Source organism: Sciurus vulgaris (genome assembly GCF_902686455.1).
Source record: "Sciurus vulgaris genome assembly, chromosome: 12".
In the NCBI taxonomy this organism is placed as follows: Eukaryota; Metazoa; Chordata; class Mammalia; order Rodentia; family Sciuridae; genus Sciurus; species Sciurus vulgaris.
In genome coordinates this window covers 18180433-18198600 of record NC_136473.1, presented here as the reverse complement: position 1 = coordinate 18198600, position 18168 = coordinate 18180433, and the positions used below count along the sequence as shown (strand labels likewise).

Genomic DNA, 18168 nt, shown 5'->3' with positions numbered 1-18168 from the left:
ATTCTTACTTTCTGATTTGTGGCTGTAGTTTGAATTTTTTTTTCCAATGAAACTGCTTTCATAAACAGAAATAAACTCCACAAATTAATAACCTTTTTTAAAAAAAGTTTGGAACTACTAATAAATACAGACTTAAAAGTGGATTTGCCTATGGCAGTTGGAGCTTTATATCAATAAAAGGGAAAGGTCTCATGTCTTCCTGGGTGCCTTTCTATGTCTGTTGTCACTAAGAAGCTCTTATTTGAGGTTACTATTAATGCCTAGGTGTGGTTACTCTTAAGCCAATGAGAAGATGTTTGACAGTATTTGCCAGCTCCTTTTTCTACCAAATAAGATTAACCTGTTTTTCTCTGTGACCATTTCAGGATCATTTAAAAAAAAAAAATTCTTTTGGATATTCACAAGGTCATGTGAAAGTTGTATATGTCCTTTCAATGCCCTTTAAAAAAATGTACTGTATTCCAATAGAGTATATTATGTTTTCAACTTTAAGTAACTGTTGACTTAGCATTTGTATTTCTGTCATCCTTTCTTAGAACATCTAATGAAATTGTCTATGGAAGAACTTGTAGAATTTCTTCAGGAGACTCTAGCAAAGGATTTTTTCTTTGAAGATGATTTTGTAATAGACCAACTTCAGATTTCTATGGCAGAACTAAAGCGGGCGAAATTAGACCTCCCAGAACCTGGTAAGAAATACCCCAACATTTTATAACTAAATTATAATCAAGATTAGAAGGCATGGCACAATTAACACAGATTCTTTCTTTTTCAAAGAATAAGCATAATACTTGTAAAGAAATAATATAAGTGAATGCCTTACCAACTGTCTTTTTTTTTTTTTTTTTTTTAAGTATAATGTTTACTTAAATCTGTTATCTCCTAATGGAACAACTGTACTATTCCTACTTAAATTTATAAATTTGGTTAACAAATAACATTGTTATTCAGAAGTAACTATGCTGTTATTTAAACTAGTATAATAATAAGCACTTTTTACTTTCATCATCTCATTTTGTGAAACCATATACAATAGCAGAGCAAGTAAACTCTAGATCTATAGTTCAGGAAACTCAAATAGGAAGCTACAGAACTACCAAATTGCATTAACAAGAGTAGAGTCTGGATTTTTTGATTATCAATCCAGGGCTCTTGTAGGTAATATCTTTTATTCACTTACTTCAACACATATTCCAGAACCTACTGTTAGGCTTTCTGCTGGGGGATTTTCTGAGAATTTGAAAACTGAAGAGAAAAAATGTGTTTCTTGCTTTCAGGTGCACACAGGTGAGATTATTTACACAAATGATGGCAAAGTGAATGGAGCAGTAATAGAGCTAGGTGCAAGGTAAATGGGGAGGGTGGGGAGCTTGAGGTGGAGTAAAAAGAAAATGTAGGAAGATTGTAGTAGGAGTAACTTTTAAGAGTTTTGACCAGATAGTACTTAAAAAGGTATGATATCCTGAGAAAAAGTTATTTTTTCCTTTTTCACCTTCACTGCAGTAGAGGGCGTAGCAAGAGGCTAGGGAAGTGGAAGATCATGAGCTAGAGTTGAAAAGTTAGTTATTTGTGCTCCCAGGTAGAGGTGTATTTGGCATTTCCTGATTCATGTCATCATGGGTGTATCTGTACAGAAGGAAAACAGAATTACACTAATGGAAAATGCATTTCCCCTTCAGTAAAAACTAAGATGCTCTGCTTTTACTTACTTAATTGAGAAGGGTTTAATCAGCACTTTTGTGAGGTTTGGGGTCATCAGGATTGATTAGAAAACAACCCCTCACAGCATGCACAGTTGAGTTGAGCTTAGGCCTTGTGAAACCATGCCTTTGCTAAGTGAGGTCAACCACCCTTGTTATAATGTCCATTTTCTACTAATTCTTTCCCGTAGCAGGAAATGCATTTGGAGCAGCAATTACTATACTCTTGGTATTGTGACGTTTAAATTTTAAATGCATTGCTCACTTTTTAAAAGAATTTAGTAAAATACACATATAAAGAAAAAATATTGCAGAACTGTTTAAATCTGAGATTAAGATTCAAAACCTGTGTAATGAAAATGGGATGGTGGTAATGATTTAGCATCTAATTAGCAGCAGGTGTTTTTCACAGTATTATTATGTGGCATATTCTACAGGGACTCCCTCATTCGATCCTTAAAAATAACCCTAAGAAAAAGTGCCTGGCCTCACTTTACAGATGAGGAAACTCAGCGGTTTGTAAGAGCTTTTAACTAAGAAGTGATAGGGTGGGGCAGGGATTAAAGGGCCATGGTGGATAAGCACTACAAGAAGTTGGGGCTGATGCTGCAGAATCATCCTGCTGTGAAGGGAGCTGGGAGAAGGGGGCTCTGTTCTTCCCAGCACAGCACCTCTCCTTCTTCTGTAGTGCTACTACTGCAACATTTACTTTCAGATTTTTTTTTTTTTTTTTTTTTTTTTTTTTTGGGTCACTTGGCCTTCCCAAATTGTGAACTACTTATGGAACATTGTAATTTAAGAGGACTCTGAGGGCCCTCAGTACATTTTGTTTCCTTCATGGAACTGTTACGAATTCCTTACCTACCCATCCCACCCCCTAGTCATGTTCCATGTAAAAACCTGGCCATTGACACTGCAGGTGGACAGCGCTGCCAGAGCACCATGGCCTATGGCCACATGCACGAGGGTCACTGCTGTAGCTGTCATCAAGATGAGGAGAACATAGGCAGAGTAGCGGCCAGGGTCTCCTGGGTTCCTCAAGGGGTGATTTTGTCTTTGTTATAAGTTGCATCTTTTTTTCCCCATTTTTTTCTAACTAGTTAGAAAGGCGTTTGGCATTTTTTATATTATTTTTGTAACTACTACATGAATGTTTTCTTTGATTTTTGAATATACAATTATATCTTCAAAGAACAGTAGTTTTTCTTCTTTTCCATATTCATGCTTCTTATTCTTTTTTCAAATCAAAGTATCCAGCTATTTCTGGGTTTAACTATTGTTGTTTTTGTATATTCATTTTATCTATGTTTGTCTTATGATTTCTATTTAACTTTTTGCAAACATATTTTATTGTGAAAGTTTTCAAACATACAAAAAGTAGATCACCTTCCCATGAGCCTATCGCTCAGCTTATTGAATGTTTTGAAAGTGAAAATAAAGACGTCAGGATACTTCACCTCTTCTGCCCAACCATGGTGCCATGGTCACATCAACAAAGTTAACGGTGTGATTCCCCAATGTCAGCTCATGCCAGTTGCTTGTTGAATGTTTCCACTTGTCCCCAGACTGCCTTTTTAACTTTTTCTCAGCAGATTTATTCAAGAGTCACCCTTTGTGTTTGATGTGCTTCTTCAGACTCTTGACATGGAGCAGTGTGCCTCTCCTCTTACCCACCCCATCCTACTTTTCCTTTCTCCTTTCTTCCTTCCCTCTTTCTTCCTTCCCTCCTTCCTTCCTCCCATCCATCCTTCCCTCCCTCCCCATGCATAGAGGTCAGTCCAGTTATCATGTGTAATATCCCATGTTCTGGAGTTGTCTAGTTTTCTTTTGCAATGTCATTTAACTTGTTCCTCTAGCATCTGTATGTTCTGCAAACTAGAAGTTAGATATAGCAATTTAATTAGATTAAGATTAAACAGGAGGCACATAGTGACTAGGTTTTTTTGGTTTTTGTTTTTAACTATGAATGATGCTGAGTTTGGCAGTTAGGACCAGATTAATTAAAAATTTTTAAATAAACCTTTATTTTTAAAAAACACCTTTTCAATTAGCAAGTAATTTATGGCTTAATGTTCAGATACTCGGTTTCCTTTAACCTTTCCCTTAATGGTTCAAGCCTCCATTGATAATCCTTGCCTAAATTAAATTTTGGGGCAGACTTTCTTCTGTAACAAAGAGCTTTCCCGCCTTCATCAACTATAGCTTTTTGGTTACCTTAAATTGTAATTCCTACTGAAAAGGTAGAATAAATGCTGAATTTTTTTTTCTTCTTACTGATCTTTTCTTCTTTTATGTTCTATTCAAATGAAACTGGTGGCAGAGCTTTTGTGAATTAGTGAGTCATTTTGGTTAGAAACCGTGTTTTTCTATTGTGCCTGCTAATTTGGCCAAAAGTTATAGCTTATGGCATATGTAGAAGAATCAAGAGATTTTTTTTTCTTAGAATAATTGAGAGCCACTTTCAAATTTATCTTTTATTAAGTATCAGAAAATATAAAACTGAAGGAATTTTTTTAAGTAAACATTTTGTTGTTTTTGGCTCTGATACATGTGCTTTTTTTCCCCTAGAGAAATTTGGACTTTTTATTTTGTTCATAGAAAATGAACTTTGCTGGTTTCCACATTGCATTTTCTCCTTCATAGGTCTTTTGTACTGGTAGTGACAGTTTTTGACTGGAACGTAGGAAGAAAACACTCATTCGTGCTCTACCACAGTGGCATTATTCATGCATCACAACTTGAAATTGTTTCATTCTCAGTCCAGAGAACTGCTCTGTCTTAGTCTTGCTTCTGGTCTCTGCCTCCCTACCCATTCCTTCCTTCCTTCCCTTTTTTCTTCATTGGTTTCTATTCTTGAGCTGTCTTTAAAATGAGTCACATAAAGTTGTTTATGTGCACACTGTCTCTGGGCAGTTCAGCTTCCCATAGTCACAGCAGTCTCAGATGATTTCCAAGTCTGTACACACAACCAAGATCTTGGTCCTGGGAACTTCTGAGTTCTGACCTGTTTTGCCAGTACTGTATGTGGTCATCTTCACCCGCCTGCCCCTCAGATACTATAGACTGGATGTCTAACTGAGTCGGTTATCTCCCTACCCAGCCTCTGAAGCTTTCCCTATTTCTCTTCTGTATTTCCTGTTGTCACAAAGTGGTCAACACCCATCTTTTCGTTCTCCCTGCTGTCTCCACTTCCTGGCACCCCGTTAGTTACTGTGCAGTAGCTCATCAAGTTGTCTTTTAGTTCTTAACACATCTAACATTTCTCTCCCAGAGCAGCAGCATCATAAACTGGGGCCCCTGGCTCAAGTGTCCCTTCCTCACAGAACCAGAGTGGTGGTGTGAAATGCCCATTCCCTCCTAGGACAGTGCAGTGCTTATGAGAGAAAATCTAAAGCCCATGGTTCAGCATAAAAAAAACTCTTCTTGTCTTCTTCTTTTCCCACTTCATCCTCCCCACCTTCCCAGAACCACCAGGCAGCATAATAGTAATGATAACAGCAAACTGTTAGACTCCTTGCTGAATGATTGATATGCAGTTTTTTCCCCAAGAAAAATAACATTCCTTTGGAAATGGATATTTGTTAATGAAGGTTTGCTTTTGTTTTTTTTGTTTTGTTTTTACTTTGAAGAACAATTTTCTATACACAGGTTTATTTAGATTTTTAAAATTAGTACTTTGTTTATTCAAGTAGAAAATTAGGAAACCTGTTTTTTCTTTATGTTTAATTCAGTTTAAAAGTTACCATAGAGCTGGGGGTGTGGCTCAGTGGTAGAGTGGTTGCCTAGCATGTGAAAGCCCTGGGCTCCCATTTCTAGTATGGGGCGGGGGAGCCTACTATTTTTAAATTTTGAAAATTTTAACATTCCCTTCTAAAGAAATTTTAGTTACATTTTAAATTGTATTTATAAATCTGATGTGTCCAATTTCACTTAAATAATCAGTTTTCACTTTGAAAACAAAGCCTCCAATTTTACAGTAACTCATAAATCTAATTTACAGGTAAGAATATGCCAAACATTAAATCTCTTAAATATTTCTATACTGCTTGAGAGTTTAAAATCAAAAGCTTAGATCATGGTTCATTTACATATTTTATATTGGCATGAAAAGGCTAATTGTGGCCAAATTCTCATAAATATTAATATGTAAAATAAGCAATATATGAAATACAAGTAAATCTCTTCATGCAAAAAAATACAGAATTGATCATGTATTTGATTCTAAAGAGAATCCAATTAATCAAGTTAAAACTTGTCTGTACTTAGTTCTAGATCTTCGGGAATTGAAAGATGTTTTATTCATATAAATTTTGGGATACCTAGAGGAACTACAAACTAGGACACCATCTGAGTTCTTGGCAGCGACCCCAACTTGAGGCTGCCTCGCTTTCCGTTTTCACAAGGTTGATGCCATTAGGCAGTTTTGTACCAGGATCTAGCTGTCTTAGATTCCAGTTGCACTCTGCCTTCTCCTTCCTTTTCAAGGAAGACCTCATCTTCCCACCTTGTGTACTGGATTTTCATTTCTTTGGTTTTTTATCTTTACCTTATACTTTCAGAGATCTTTGAACCTTATGGAATAATATGTTCTTTTCATTTGTTTCTTATTTGTTAAGGCCATAATTCTTACATTGTCATTTATTTTAATTTTTAGTAGTTTTCATTGTAATTTTGCCATCAGTTATTATCGGTAACTTGTAGAAGAGGAAACTTGGTCTTCCAGGTTAAGTACTCACCCAAGGTCATACATTTAGTAAGTGACAGGCATTTCAGTTGCCCCCAAGCCTGATTCCAAAGCCAGTGCTGTGCATAACACCAAAATGGGTACTATTTAGAGGTCACAGTTAAAGGGGTTAAAGGTGGGGAGAGGCTGCTTATTCACAGTAACATGCTTTTCCTCCAGGAACGTTCCTAATAATTTCCAGTTGTTTTTCATCATTCTGCTAAGTTTCACAATGTGGCTTCAGCATCATTACTTTATTGAAGGCTTCTCAGTGAGCCCCCTGATCTTTCCAAACCCACGGAATTTGATCACCTGTATTTTGTTCCTGAACTGAATTCAGCATGATCCTGTCCCCTCATTTCCAGTGCTTGGCCCCTTGTGTTAGTACATCTCTTGGATGGAGTGAGTTCCTTGAGAACAGTAACCACAATTCTGCATTATTGGCATGAATGCAGTGCTTGGCAGATAGTTGACACTCAAGTTTTTTTTTCCCCCACCTGAAATGAATGAGGTTTTAATTGTTTTAGGTAGTAAAAATCTGTCTACAGAAGGTTAGCACAAAGCAGTTTTTTGGAGTGATGAATCATTCTGTGTTGTTTGTACACAGAAGTCAATTTTATTGTGTGTTAAAATTTCTGAGCCTGGAGGAGTGGTTGATGATAGAGTACTTGCCCAGCATGCAGCACTATGGTGGGGGGCAGGGGGATGCCCACTTTTAAGAGGGTTTGAGTGAGTTTTCATTTTTATTTATATAAATCAGTGTTCCACACATTGTACTTTTTATGTGTATGAATTGAAACTCTAGGGAACACAAAATGTGAGTTGTTAAAGTTAAATTATTTCACAGATTTGTTGAATTGTGTGGTTTGAATGGGTTTACAATGAGAAATTTGTTAATAGTTATGTCCTTTGTTTCCATTGTCTTTTAAAGGCTGATCTGCTGAAAAGAAAGTCAGACCTACAAGCCCAACTTCAATAACTGTTTTTCTTTTAATCACCTTGTTAAAGGCTCTAATAATGTTTGAACTATGTATTCTTCTGGCTGATGGGTAAATTAAATAAAATAATTTGCAATTCAGTTACATATATTAAATCAATAATTTTGTGAGAATATTATAAAACTCAGTTGGACTTAATATTTGATCTGGAGGGTATAGGGTAACCGAATAGTTGAACAATTCTCCCGGCAGTCACTTCCCACCATTTCTTACCAGTCACTTCCACCATTTCTTACCGAAAACTGCTGGAACAGACCAAGTACGTATTTTCAGTTGTTGCAGTTTTAAAGTAGAACGTTGCTCAGGGAGCATGCTCAGCACTTTATGTTATTATGTCTCCTGGGGTGAAAAAAACTGCTAATGCCTCCAAGGCAGTTCATCTGCGGATCTTGTAGTTGATGTGGTGTCCACTGGGTGGTGACAGAGACCTGAGTAAGACCAAAGGTGGATCAGCCTATGGGGATTTAAAAGGGGACCCTTTCCTTTATCTTTTTGGAGAAGTTAAGGTATTCTGTTGACTTCTTCTTCTTCTTTTTTTTTTTTTAAGAGAAAAATAATGTTTGAATTGCCTTTATTCTAAAATGCATCTTGTTACATTTCTTCCGTTTTGTTGTGTTTTGTTTGGAACAGATTACTCTTAATTACTACCACTGGCATAAAAATACCTGCCACTTAATATGACCAAACACTGGTGAAAAGTACCATTAAAGCGATATCTTCACAAAAACCTTCCCCTTAATTAGGGCAATAATTCTTCAACTCCTGTGTTTTGAGGAGGGAGAAGGGGAACATGAAATTTTAGACATGAAGCCGAGTTAAAAATGTGAGTGGAGTGAGCAGCAGCAATATTATACCTATTAAAAAGAGCCCAGGCTGAGGGCACAGGTGATTCCTGTGAATCTGCTGGCCCACGAGTAGCTACCTGTACATACACAGCTGCTATGCTAGAGTCTTTTACTTACTGTTAGTTGCCTAGAGGTGAAGAGAGACATTTAAACCAACAAAGACCAAGCACACTATTGGTGTGCTTGTATATGTATGGTAGTTCAAGTAAGATAGCTCTAAAAGGAGATTGGACTAAAATGTTTAATTTATTTGAATCAAATTTTGTGCAGAAAAAGTAGAGCATATCATTAGCATGTGAAAATAATACTAGTGATGACAGAGGGATCAGAATGGGAAAAATTTGAATACATATGATAAGAGGAACTTGAAGCCAGAGGAACACAGTGTGTGACTATGAGACCAGTTACTTGTTGGAGCGAGGGTATTCTGGAATATTCCATCTGACTAAGTGAACTTGAGATGAGTTTGCTGTGACTACCAGTCATCTTCGAAAAATCGCAGAACCAAACAAATGTTTAAAGGATGGAGATGAGAAAAATGTAGTTCCTCATTTTAAAAGGAATAAAAGTTAGATAATGTAAATTCTGAATCAGTAAGTGTGATGTCTAAGGCAAGAATCAATAAATGGATTAATTGAAAAATGGATTTTTTGAGCACTTAACCACCAAAGAAGGTGACCATTAATCATGGTTCCATGAAGACTGCCATGCATGATTAATCTGATTTCATCATTGGTTAGGGTAGATCACTTCACGAATCAGAAAAATGCTGTTAGCTTAGCATAGTTAGGTAAAGATAACGTGTTTCACAAAGTCATGACACTTTTAGGAATGAACTAAAGATACTGCTTGTAGGTCATACACCAAAAGGGCAAATTCATATCATCCTACCTATTGAAGATATATATTCTGTGCTTTTAGACTCTATACTTCTTTACTGTGTAAGCAATACATGTTCATAGTAAAAAATTGTATAGCAAAAATAATATCCAGTCTAAGATGAATTTTTTAGGCTAACCACCACTATCTATTCCTTATAGTCATTTTTGTAGACATATATAGATTTGTGCCTGTTTTTTGGTGGGTTATACTGCTTTTATAACTTGCTTTTTTCCTGATTAATGTTAAAAATATATTAGCATAGCAATAGATTGCTGAGTTTATTTTATATTCCATAACTTATTTTACCACATTTGTTTCATGATTTTGAAACTCTTAGAGTATATAATTTTTCAAAAACAGTGCAGTGTGGAACATTCTTAAAGCAAACATTTTACATGTGCCTTAATTATTAAATTTCCAAAGGTGAAATGCTAGATCAAAAGCTTCAATATGCATTGTCAAATTGGAGAATTTGTTTCTCCAAACCCACAATAGTGAGATATACTAACTTCAGAAGTACTTTAACTTGTACTTCTCTGATAAGTTACGGTATATTTACCTTCTTTCTTCTGTGAGTTTCCTGTTCACATTCTTTATTTAGTTTTCTATGTGGTACACTTCGTTTTCTTACTGATATTATTAAGAGTTTGTTATATTTTATATTTTAAGAAGTTAAGGTGCTCCATCTTTTATCCTACTCAGTTTGGTTTTTGTAATAATTTATTTGGATGAAAGACTTGATAGCACAGTGTTTAGATTTGTTGTTGGCATTACATGGCATTACATGGGGAGGTATAATTGTTAAATTTCAGGGAGATCTCACATAGAAATGAGTCAAAATTAAGATAAACTTGCATAGGAATCAATCTGTGCTTTGAATTTGTCTAAAAATAATAGAGCATTGAGTAATAATAAGTTACTAAATATCTGCTGTATTCCAAGAAATATGCTGGACTTCTTGTTCATATAAACTCCAATCCTTATGGCATATATAAATTCATTTATAAAAAAGAAATCTTAGACTGAGAAAGGTTACATTACTTATACAAGTTCAAAATGGGAGCCAGGATTCAAAATCAGGTCATTTGTTCCTGTTAGCTGTACTGTTCACACTAACCTTGGACATATGCAGGTTTGGGAAACAGTGTTTGTGAAAAGGGTCAGCAAGGCAATGTGAGGACCAGAACAGCAAATCCATTTTCCATTACAAAGATCTGGATAAGGGAAGTAATCACACATTTTATTTTGTTCACTTAGTACAAATTAAAAATATTGTTTAAATGCTTGACCACCACACTTTAAAAGGGTACCATTTTTGGATGGGGTGTGGCCACTGTTGGAGTGCTTGCGGAGCATGTTCTAGGCCCTGGGTTCCATCCCCTGCACTGCAAGGAAAGGGAAGTGGGGTACCCTTTCGTGTCCCTCATCATCAAAAAGTAGCTAACCCTGAGTGTCTGTGGAAAACACTTTGGAAAGCCAACCTGAAGTTGACCATTCCCAGCAACATGGAATCTGCAAAGTTTTGAAAACTCTAGATTCCTCTGTGGATTTGTTACTGCCCCAGTCTGTCTTCCACGTTTGCTTCAGTCAGTTGTCTTTTTGACGTAGTTATGTAAAATAAATTTTGATCAGTGTAGTTGGTTTCATTACATTGTTGACTAAATAAAAATGTGCCAAAACCATAAGAATAAATGATAAATAATAAGTGACTTTTTGCTAACAGAAAAGGCAGTCCATAATTTTTTAAAATTGAAATAAATCAATTTTGAGACTTAGGATATAGACCTAAGGATAACTACTCTTTGAAACAGCTAATTTCAGATGAATTAAGTTTCATGAATTGTGAATTGATGAAGATTGAAATATTGGAAGCAGTCTGTGGGCATCTGCAGTCAGGCTGAGAGCACCGAGCCTCCACCCGCAGTGTGGTTCCAGGGAAAACATGTGCACAGCACAGTAGCTGCTCAGTTTCAGATCCGTTCTACTCTGCTTTTTTTTTTTTTTTTTTAATTCTGCTATGGAGGATTTTTAAAACATTTAACATGATTTTATATGAACGAAAAGTTGATGGTTCTCTCTGCAGACAGCCATAAGCCAGTGAATAAAGAAGGGGGACAGCCAAAGGGCTCAGCTGAAGATCTTTGCAGCAAATCTAGTTTTGTCCCTGTGGCAGCACATTTTGTGGGCGTGACTTGACCATTTTCTGGTGCCACGGTTTTCCTTTGCTTTTAAATGTTTATGCTTTCATTGGATTTCTCCTCACCAACCTGTAAAGGGTACTTTGATGATTAACTGATACTCTTATCCTGATGAACTGTCAACCAGCCATTAAACTAGCCAATCAGTTTACTGTATTCTGCTTACAAAATTGTCAGAGAGAGGAAACCAAAAGAAAGTTCATACATTCAGTTTTTCTGTTACATAGGTTGGTTCATTCGATTATTTGGTGGTGCTGGGAATGAAAAATCCAGGGCCTCACGCATGCTAGCCAAGTGCACTGCCACAGAGCCACACTCCAACCCTCTGTTATTTAGGTATTTATATCTTCTTGATGATTTTTTTTTTGTTGGAATTATTTGCCAACAGGGAAGAAGGGATTAATATGTTTATCTGGGATTAAGAAGATAACTATTCATAGAGCTGATAAAACTTTTTGGAGACTCTGGAGCAGTTTTATTTTTATTGCTCATTAGCTTTTTTTTTTTTTTAATATTTTTTTAGTTGTCGATGGACCTTTATTTTTTATTTGTTCATATGTGGTGCTGAGACTCAAACCCAGTGCCTCACACATGCCAGGCAAGCACTCCACCACTGAGCCACAACCCCAGCCCGCTCATTAGCTTTTAACCTGAAAAACTGCTTATGGCTATTCTTGATTTGGGCTACATATGAATCAGCTTCTCAATTCCATGTATTTCGTATGTTGACTAGTGAGAAGCCAGACTAGCAATGCTGTGGTCATTTCACATACAACACTTGTAAAGCAAAGAAAACTCTTCTGAATAACAAGCATTTTACAGTTTGGGTTATCACTTGAAATAATTTTCTATGTATCATAAAATAATTTCATTATAAAAAGACAAGAGCAGTGTTGATATGCCAACTCTTGCTGAATGAATGGTATTGTCGCTGTCATTAAACCACTCTGTTCATTCCCTTACAGTTCCCATCTAACACACTGAGCAAGTGTGTAGACTCTTCCCTAAAAATGTATCCCAGAAACAAACCTCTTCTCACTGCTTTTCGCCCCATTTATAGTATAGGGTAAAGAACAAAACTTCTAGAATCAACTCTGGGTCTGCTGCTTACTAGCCTTGAACTCTTCAACAGGTTAATCTTTGTCTCAGGCTTCTCATCTATTCAAAAACCAAAAACCAAAACACAGTAGCAGCCAGGGTCCTCTGCCATATGTACAGCTTTTGAGCAGTGACAGATTCATGGCAAGTGTTCCATAGTATTAGCAGTTATTGTTACCATTATCATCTTTAATGATCACCACAGTCTAAGTCTAATCTGCCATTTCATGTGATCTTTCTAAGGTAAACGTCAGCTCCTGTAACTCCCTGCTGAAAAGCCTCTAGCGTTTTTCATTTAACTCCACACAGATTCCCAAGTCCTCATTGTAGTCAGTGTCCTTGTGAGGTGGCTCTGTGGGTCCTCTGGCCTTGTACCTGGGGGGTTCTCTGCCTTTCTCCTTCTCTAGGCCTTTGTTCAGAGGGCCTTGTTCTTGATGGTTCTCTTCACTGTGCTGCCCTACCCTGATTGTTTTAATTGCTTTTTCTACGTTTCTGAGACTGCTTTCCCATGTATAAAACACAGGGACCATGTTTCTCAGAGGCCCTTGGGTTCTGAGATCTGCCTGGTCAAAGGAAGAAGAAAACGGGCTTACCTGGGAGCTTGATGATGAATCGACAGGGTTTATTAACATCAAGACTTGAGCTCACATTAATAAGGACACTGTCTGTGTTCTCACTAACGGGGCTGTTGCTCAGCATGGGGACCAGTGCAGAGTATAGCTATTGTAGCTAAAGTAGCTATTGTTGGATTTTTTTTTTTCAAGTGACTATACATTATTTTGTGGTAACAGGTGAAAAACAAGTTGAAATTTTTGCAAATGGAGCCAGTTGTTTTTTTCATGATGGTATTTAATGACTACCTGTGTTATAATAGATCAGCTTAAAACACTTCATACTAAATGACCAGTTTATTTCACCTTTATTCAATTCCTCATGAATTTTCTGTTAATTACTTAAAATATAAAACAAAACTTATACAATTTTCTTTCTTTAATTTTTTTTTTCTCTTTTTGGATTTAAAGTAAGATCTTTTAAGAATTTAACTTCTGGTTAGAATTTTTTTTATCAGGAAATTGTACTAAGGAAGGTACTTTGACGGTACAGTAGGTCATCATTTGAATTTTAAATTTGACAGACATGCTTGAAGTTGATATGAAGTTTTACCGAGATTTTGAAACCATTTTAGTCGAGATAGGTTAAAGTGATACAATGTTAAGACACTGAATTACTCACCCTGCAGAATTGTGTTAGGAATGGAAATAGAATATCAGCTTTGCGTTCTTGAAAAACACATAACAATATGTCTGAACAAAATACAGGAATCATATTAGACAATTACAGTGAATCTTGCTCATAATGTTACGAACTATTCCTACATATACACATTGCCTAATAAGATTTTGAGTTTTGGTATATTTTAATATTGGTCTTTCCAGAAAAAATACTTCTCAACAGTCATTAAAATTCCATGGTATGAAAGTATGTATATTTATGCATATGCTTGCATATGTAAAAAGCATGCAGTTATTAATGTGTACTTAAGTTGGATACTCTTTACTCAGGTATTTATTTTACTTATGAATTTATCTTTCCCCTTAGGTAAAGAGGATGAATATCCAAAGAAACCTTTGGGGCAGCTTCCACCTGAATGTCATTCCATTGGCATTAATCACCTGAGCAATGGACAAAGGAGTGTTGGCAGGCCCAGTCCCCATATAAGCAGCAGAAGAGAAAGTGGATCATCACCTTCCAAAAAGCATGAGCACTCACCCCACCATCATAATAGAACTAGTACTCCAGAAAGAGTCACGCAGCTCAGGCAGAAGTCAGTAGATGAGGATAGTAAAAATCTTAAAGATGAGGCAGCTTTTCAAAGAAAACTTGCATTGGGTCCACAAGATGATTCTGGGCACTATAACCATGCAGCTGCTAACCAAAATAGCAATGCAACTTCAAATATCAGAAAGGAATTTATGCCCAAATGGAATAAACCCTCAGATATTTCCGCTATTGAAAGGACTGCCAAATACACCATTGAAGGCAAAAGTAGATCAGCGCACCCTACGCTTACAGTCACCATCCCAAATTCTACTGATCCTCGGATTTCAAACACAAGGCAGAAGATGAAGGTTTTGGATGTTGACGATGGGAAGCGAGGCTCCAACGCGTCCCAGTATGACAATGTACCTGGGAGTGAGAATGAAAATGGAACTTCTGCTGAAGAGGCACTAGAAAGGGCTTACTCTCACAGTCCAAGGAACATTGTTTACTCTAACAGCCCAAGAAAGCATGCTGAGCCAGGTTCTAGTCCATCAAAAGTATCCAACAAGTTTACTTTTAAAGTCCAGCCTCCAAGCTACACAAGGTATCCACCCCAATTAGAAGGGGACGATCGAGGGACTGGGCACCCACCATCCTACAGCAGTCCCCCTATTTACCATGGAAATTCTCCAAAACACATCCCCACTGCTAACAGCAGCTTCGTACCTCCACAGATCAGTCCTGGGACTCAAAGTCGTCCTTCCAGAAGACCTTATGGTTCTACTCTGTCAATTGATGTTTCTCCAGAGAAATCCTACAGCCGCCCAACACCTCTTGTACTACCATCCAGTCGAATAGAAGTTCTTCCTGTTGATATTGGTGCTGGGGGATACTCAGGCAATTCAGGGTCACCAAAGAATGGAAAATTCATCATTCCTCCAGTGGATTATTTGCCAGATAACAGAAAATGGTCAGAAGTTAGTTATACATATAGACCTGAGATGCACGGACAATCGTGGACTCGAGATACTAACCGTAGTCACTTAAGCAATTTACCAAAATATTCAGCCTTTCAACACGTACCCTTTCAGGACCATAATCTCCCAGCAGTTTCAGTAGAGAGTCCAGTGAGGTATAAAACTTCACCAGCTGGAGAAGATGCCAGTTCAGCTGGGTATCAGTATGCAGGGCCCTCACCTCCAGCATATCACTACAGAAATCGGGAGGGGCTTTCTGTTCAAGAATCAGTATTGCTGTGAGAATTTCTGTGTACTTGCAAAAGACAAGAGAATAGAAACCACACGAAACCTACGTTGCTATGTTTGTAATTGCCAAAGCAGTATTTTATACTCCTAAACAACTCGCACAATTCTGATATATATATTAGTAATAAGAATATGTAGAAGTTTTCATCCCACATGTAGATGCTACTTAAGATGAGCATTTTAAATTGCATCATCACTGTACCTATTAAAAAGAATTTAACCTGGAAACATAGCAATAGCATTTAGGGATGCACGCACAATAATGATCCTTTACTCAGTTTCATTTATATCTTTCTCCAAAAACTGAACATTTTTATTCTGTTGGCCCATTCTGTTTTGGCTAATGTTAACAAAGCACTGAGAAACTGTAGAACAGATGTGTTTTAAGGCTATGTATAATATGTCTTTTAATAGATATTGTAGGCATCTGTGCATACACATTTGAACACAGACTTGAAGAAAAAAAATTTTAAAACTACTCTTACTCCAGATCTATGGAATAATATGATCTTTTTCTTTTTCTTAACTTGTCTTTTAGTCTAGGTTTTTCCCCCTCATGTTTTTAACCTGGGACCTAAACTGACTGAAGTTTGCCCTGACTTTGTGACTATAGTATCTCAGAATGCTCATCATTCTCCTTCAATGGCTGCCATTTTCTTTCAATCTGAAAATAAAGACATGGGAGAGAAAGGCTGACCACTTAATGGTGCTTAAAAATTAGAGCAGGTAGGTAAGTTTATGGCCAAAGGCACAGCGCTCCTTGTATCCGTTTCCCCAGATCATTCTTAGTGTTGTTGTGCTCCTGGCTCTGCTCTTATTTGACGGTGTTCAGAGCACACGGTTCCTTGCCAGTTACCGGGATGCTGCAGGAGAAGTTGCAGCTTAGCGATCATGCAGCACTCAAGGGGCAAAATGGAAGGCCTTTGAAGTTCATTTGAAAGAAGGATTAACAGTCTGGTTACTTCTCATTTCTGCCTCTTAAATTCTTGGAGGGCCTCACCTTGAAGGGCCCCAAGACAGTAGTTTACATGATCATTTTCTGGCATTTTCTTTAAAGAATGTAATCAATGGATATTGCTGCAATTATCAGGCCATTACATTATTCATGTTAAAATTGTAAAAAAAAAAAAAAGATTCTAACTATTAATAGGTGTTTAGGTCTTGATCTTTTTAAAAAATACAGTGTGACTTTCAAACTTTCAAAACTATTTTTTCTTTTCTGTGAAAAAACTTCAGGTTCATGGTTAAAACAATCAGTGATGTCTAAAAATATTCTATTACACTACAGTTACCAAAACACTGACAGAATTTTGGGCACTCCAAGAAAGTTGTTTTTAATTGGAGAACTTGTTTTGGACATTATTGTGCTCATACTAGAATACAAAAAGTTAGAAAGTAACATAGATGGCTCTTCCTGTTGCAAGTTGGAGCTCTTAAGCTTTTGAGGTACAAAAGTATGTCTTAAAATGCAAATAACATTTGTTTAGCTAGTGAATGTGACAATATTTTTATGTATATAATGAGTCTAATGTAATTTTAATCAACTTGGTAATGATGTTTTTAAATGGCAAAACAAATGCAGTGTATTAGAGCCGAACACTACACTGAAGCTCAAACTCCTGATAAAATAACAGGTTCTTGATTTAGATCATGTGGAAGCTGAGAAATAAATGTGTATAAAAATGTGCTAAGGATAGTAATTCCAATTTTTAAACTATGATTCTGTGACTTGTAATGAACCAAGCTGTACAATTTAGTTTATGAAAGCAGCACCCAAGCTGCTCTGAAATATATATATATATATATCAACAGTGGTAAATACTGCAGATTTTATATATATATGCAAAAAATATATATATACACACACACTATTTTCTTATGTCATCTATGACATTTTTTATCTGTATACTTTTTTTGATGTGATTGTTTTTAACATGCTAAAAGTAATAAGTGTATTTTGTTTTGTGTCTTTTATGTGCATTTTTAAAATGTGGCAAAATGCTGCATCCCTGATGCTTCTAAGGCTCCTTTCCAATTGAGTGATGTTGCCCAGTGTCCACCACGTTACTTTATATGCTGCAGTTCTGTGTTTTGTGTTTTATTAATTTCCAGTAAGACTGTATTTAGAACTACATCATCTTTCCCTTATTTAATGACAATATTGACAATAAGATATTATTTCCAGTCTTCCCTTTTACAAAATGTAGCTATGTTCATTTTTTAAGCAGAATTTAATTTGAAATTATTTTGCCACCATACAGTTTTACTCTTTCAAATTTATTTTTTAATAAAAGATAATGAAATGATAAAAGATGAAATAATATTGGCAGAATGGGTCAAAATATATGGAGATTGGTTTTGAAACTCTGTAATTGCATGCATTTGTTGTATTTTACAATTGATTATTCTCTATGACAGTTGTGCCCAACATATTAAGCATTTTGGTGTGTTTTTTTTTTTTAATTTATTTATGTATATATGTATTGTATTTAGTTTGAGAAGTTAAAGAAACTAGATCCTGGGCCTCAAAGGGTTTTAAAAGTTGTTGTTTTTTTTTTTTTTTTTTTAAATAGGATTATTTAAAAATGGACAGATTCTTAAATGCAGGCATCAAAGTATCAATGATAGAACATTTTTTGAAAAACTCAGATTCCTTCAGTCTATAGGACATTTCTGGACAAAAGATGTAATTATTTTA

General features: G+C 36.2%; 1 protein-coding gene across 7 annotated transcripts in view; it reads left to right on the top strand.

The window, feature by feature from the left end:
* Positions 1-17900, top strand: part of USP6NL (USP6 N-terminal like) — a 150814-nt gene extending 132914 nt beyond the window's left edge. For all 7 annotated transcript variants that reach the window (XM_079106205.1, XM_079106208.1, XM_079106204.1 and 4 more), the window contains 2 exons: positions 537-689; positions 14044-17900. In XM_079106205.1, the coding sequence (XP_078962331.1) occupies positions 537-689; positions 14044-15464 (1574 nt within the window). In that variant the 3' untranslated portion in view covers positions 15465-17900. The remainder of the gene's footprint in view (positions 1-536; positions 690-14043) is intronic.
* Positions 17901-18168: the final 268 nt, after the last annotated feature.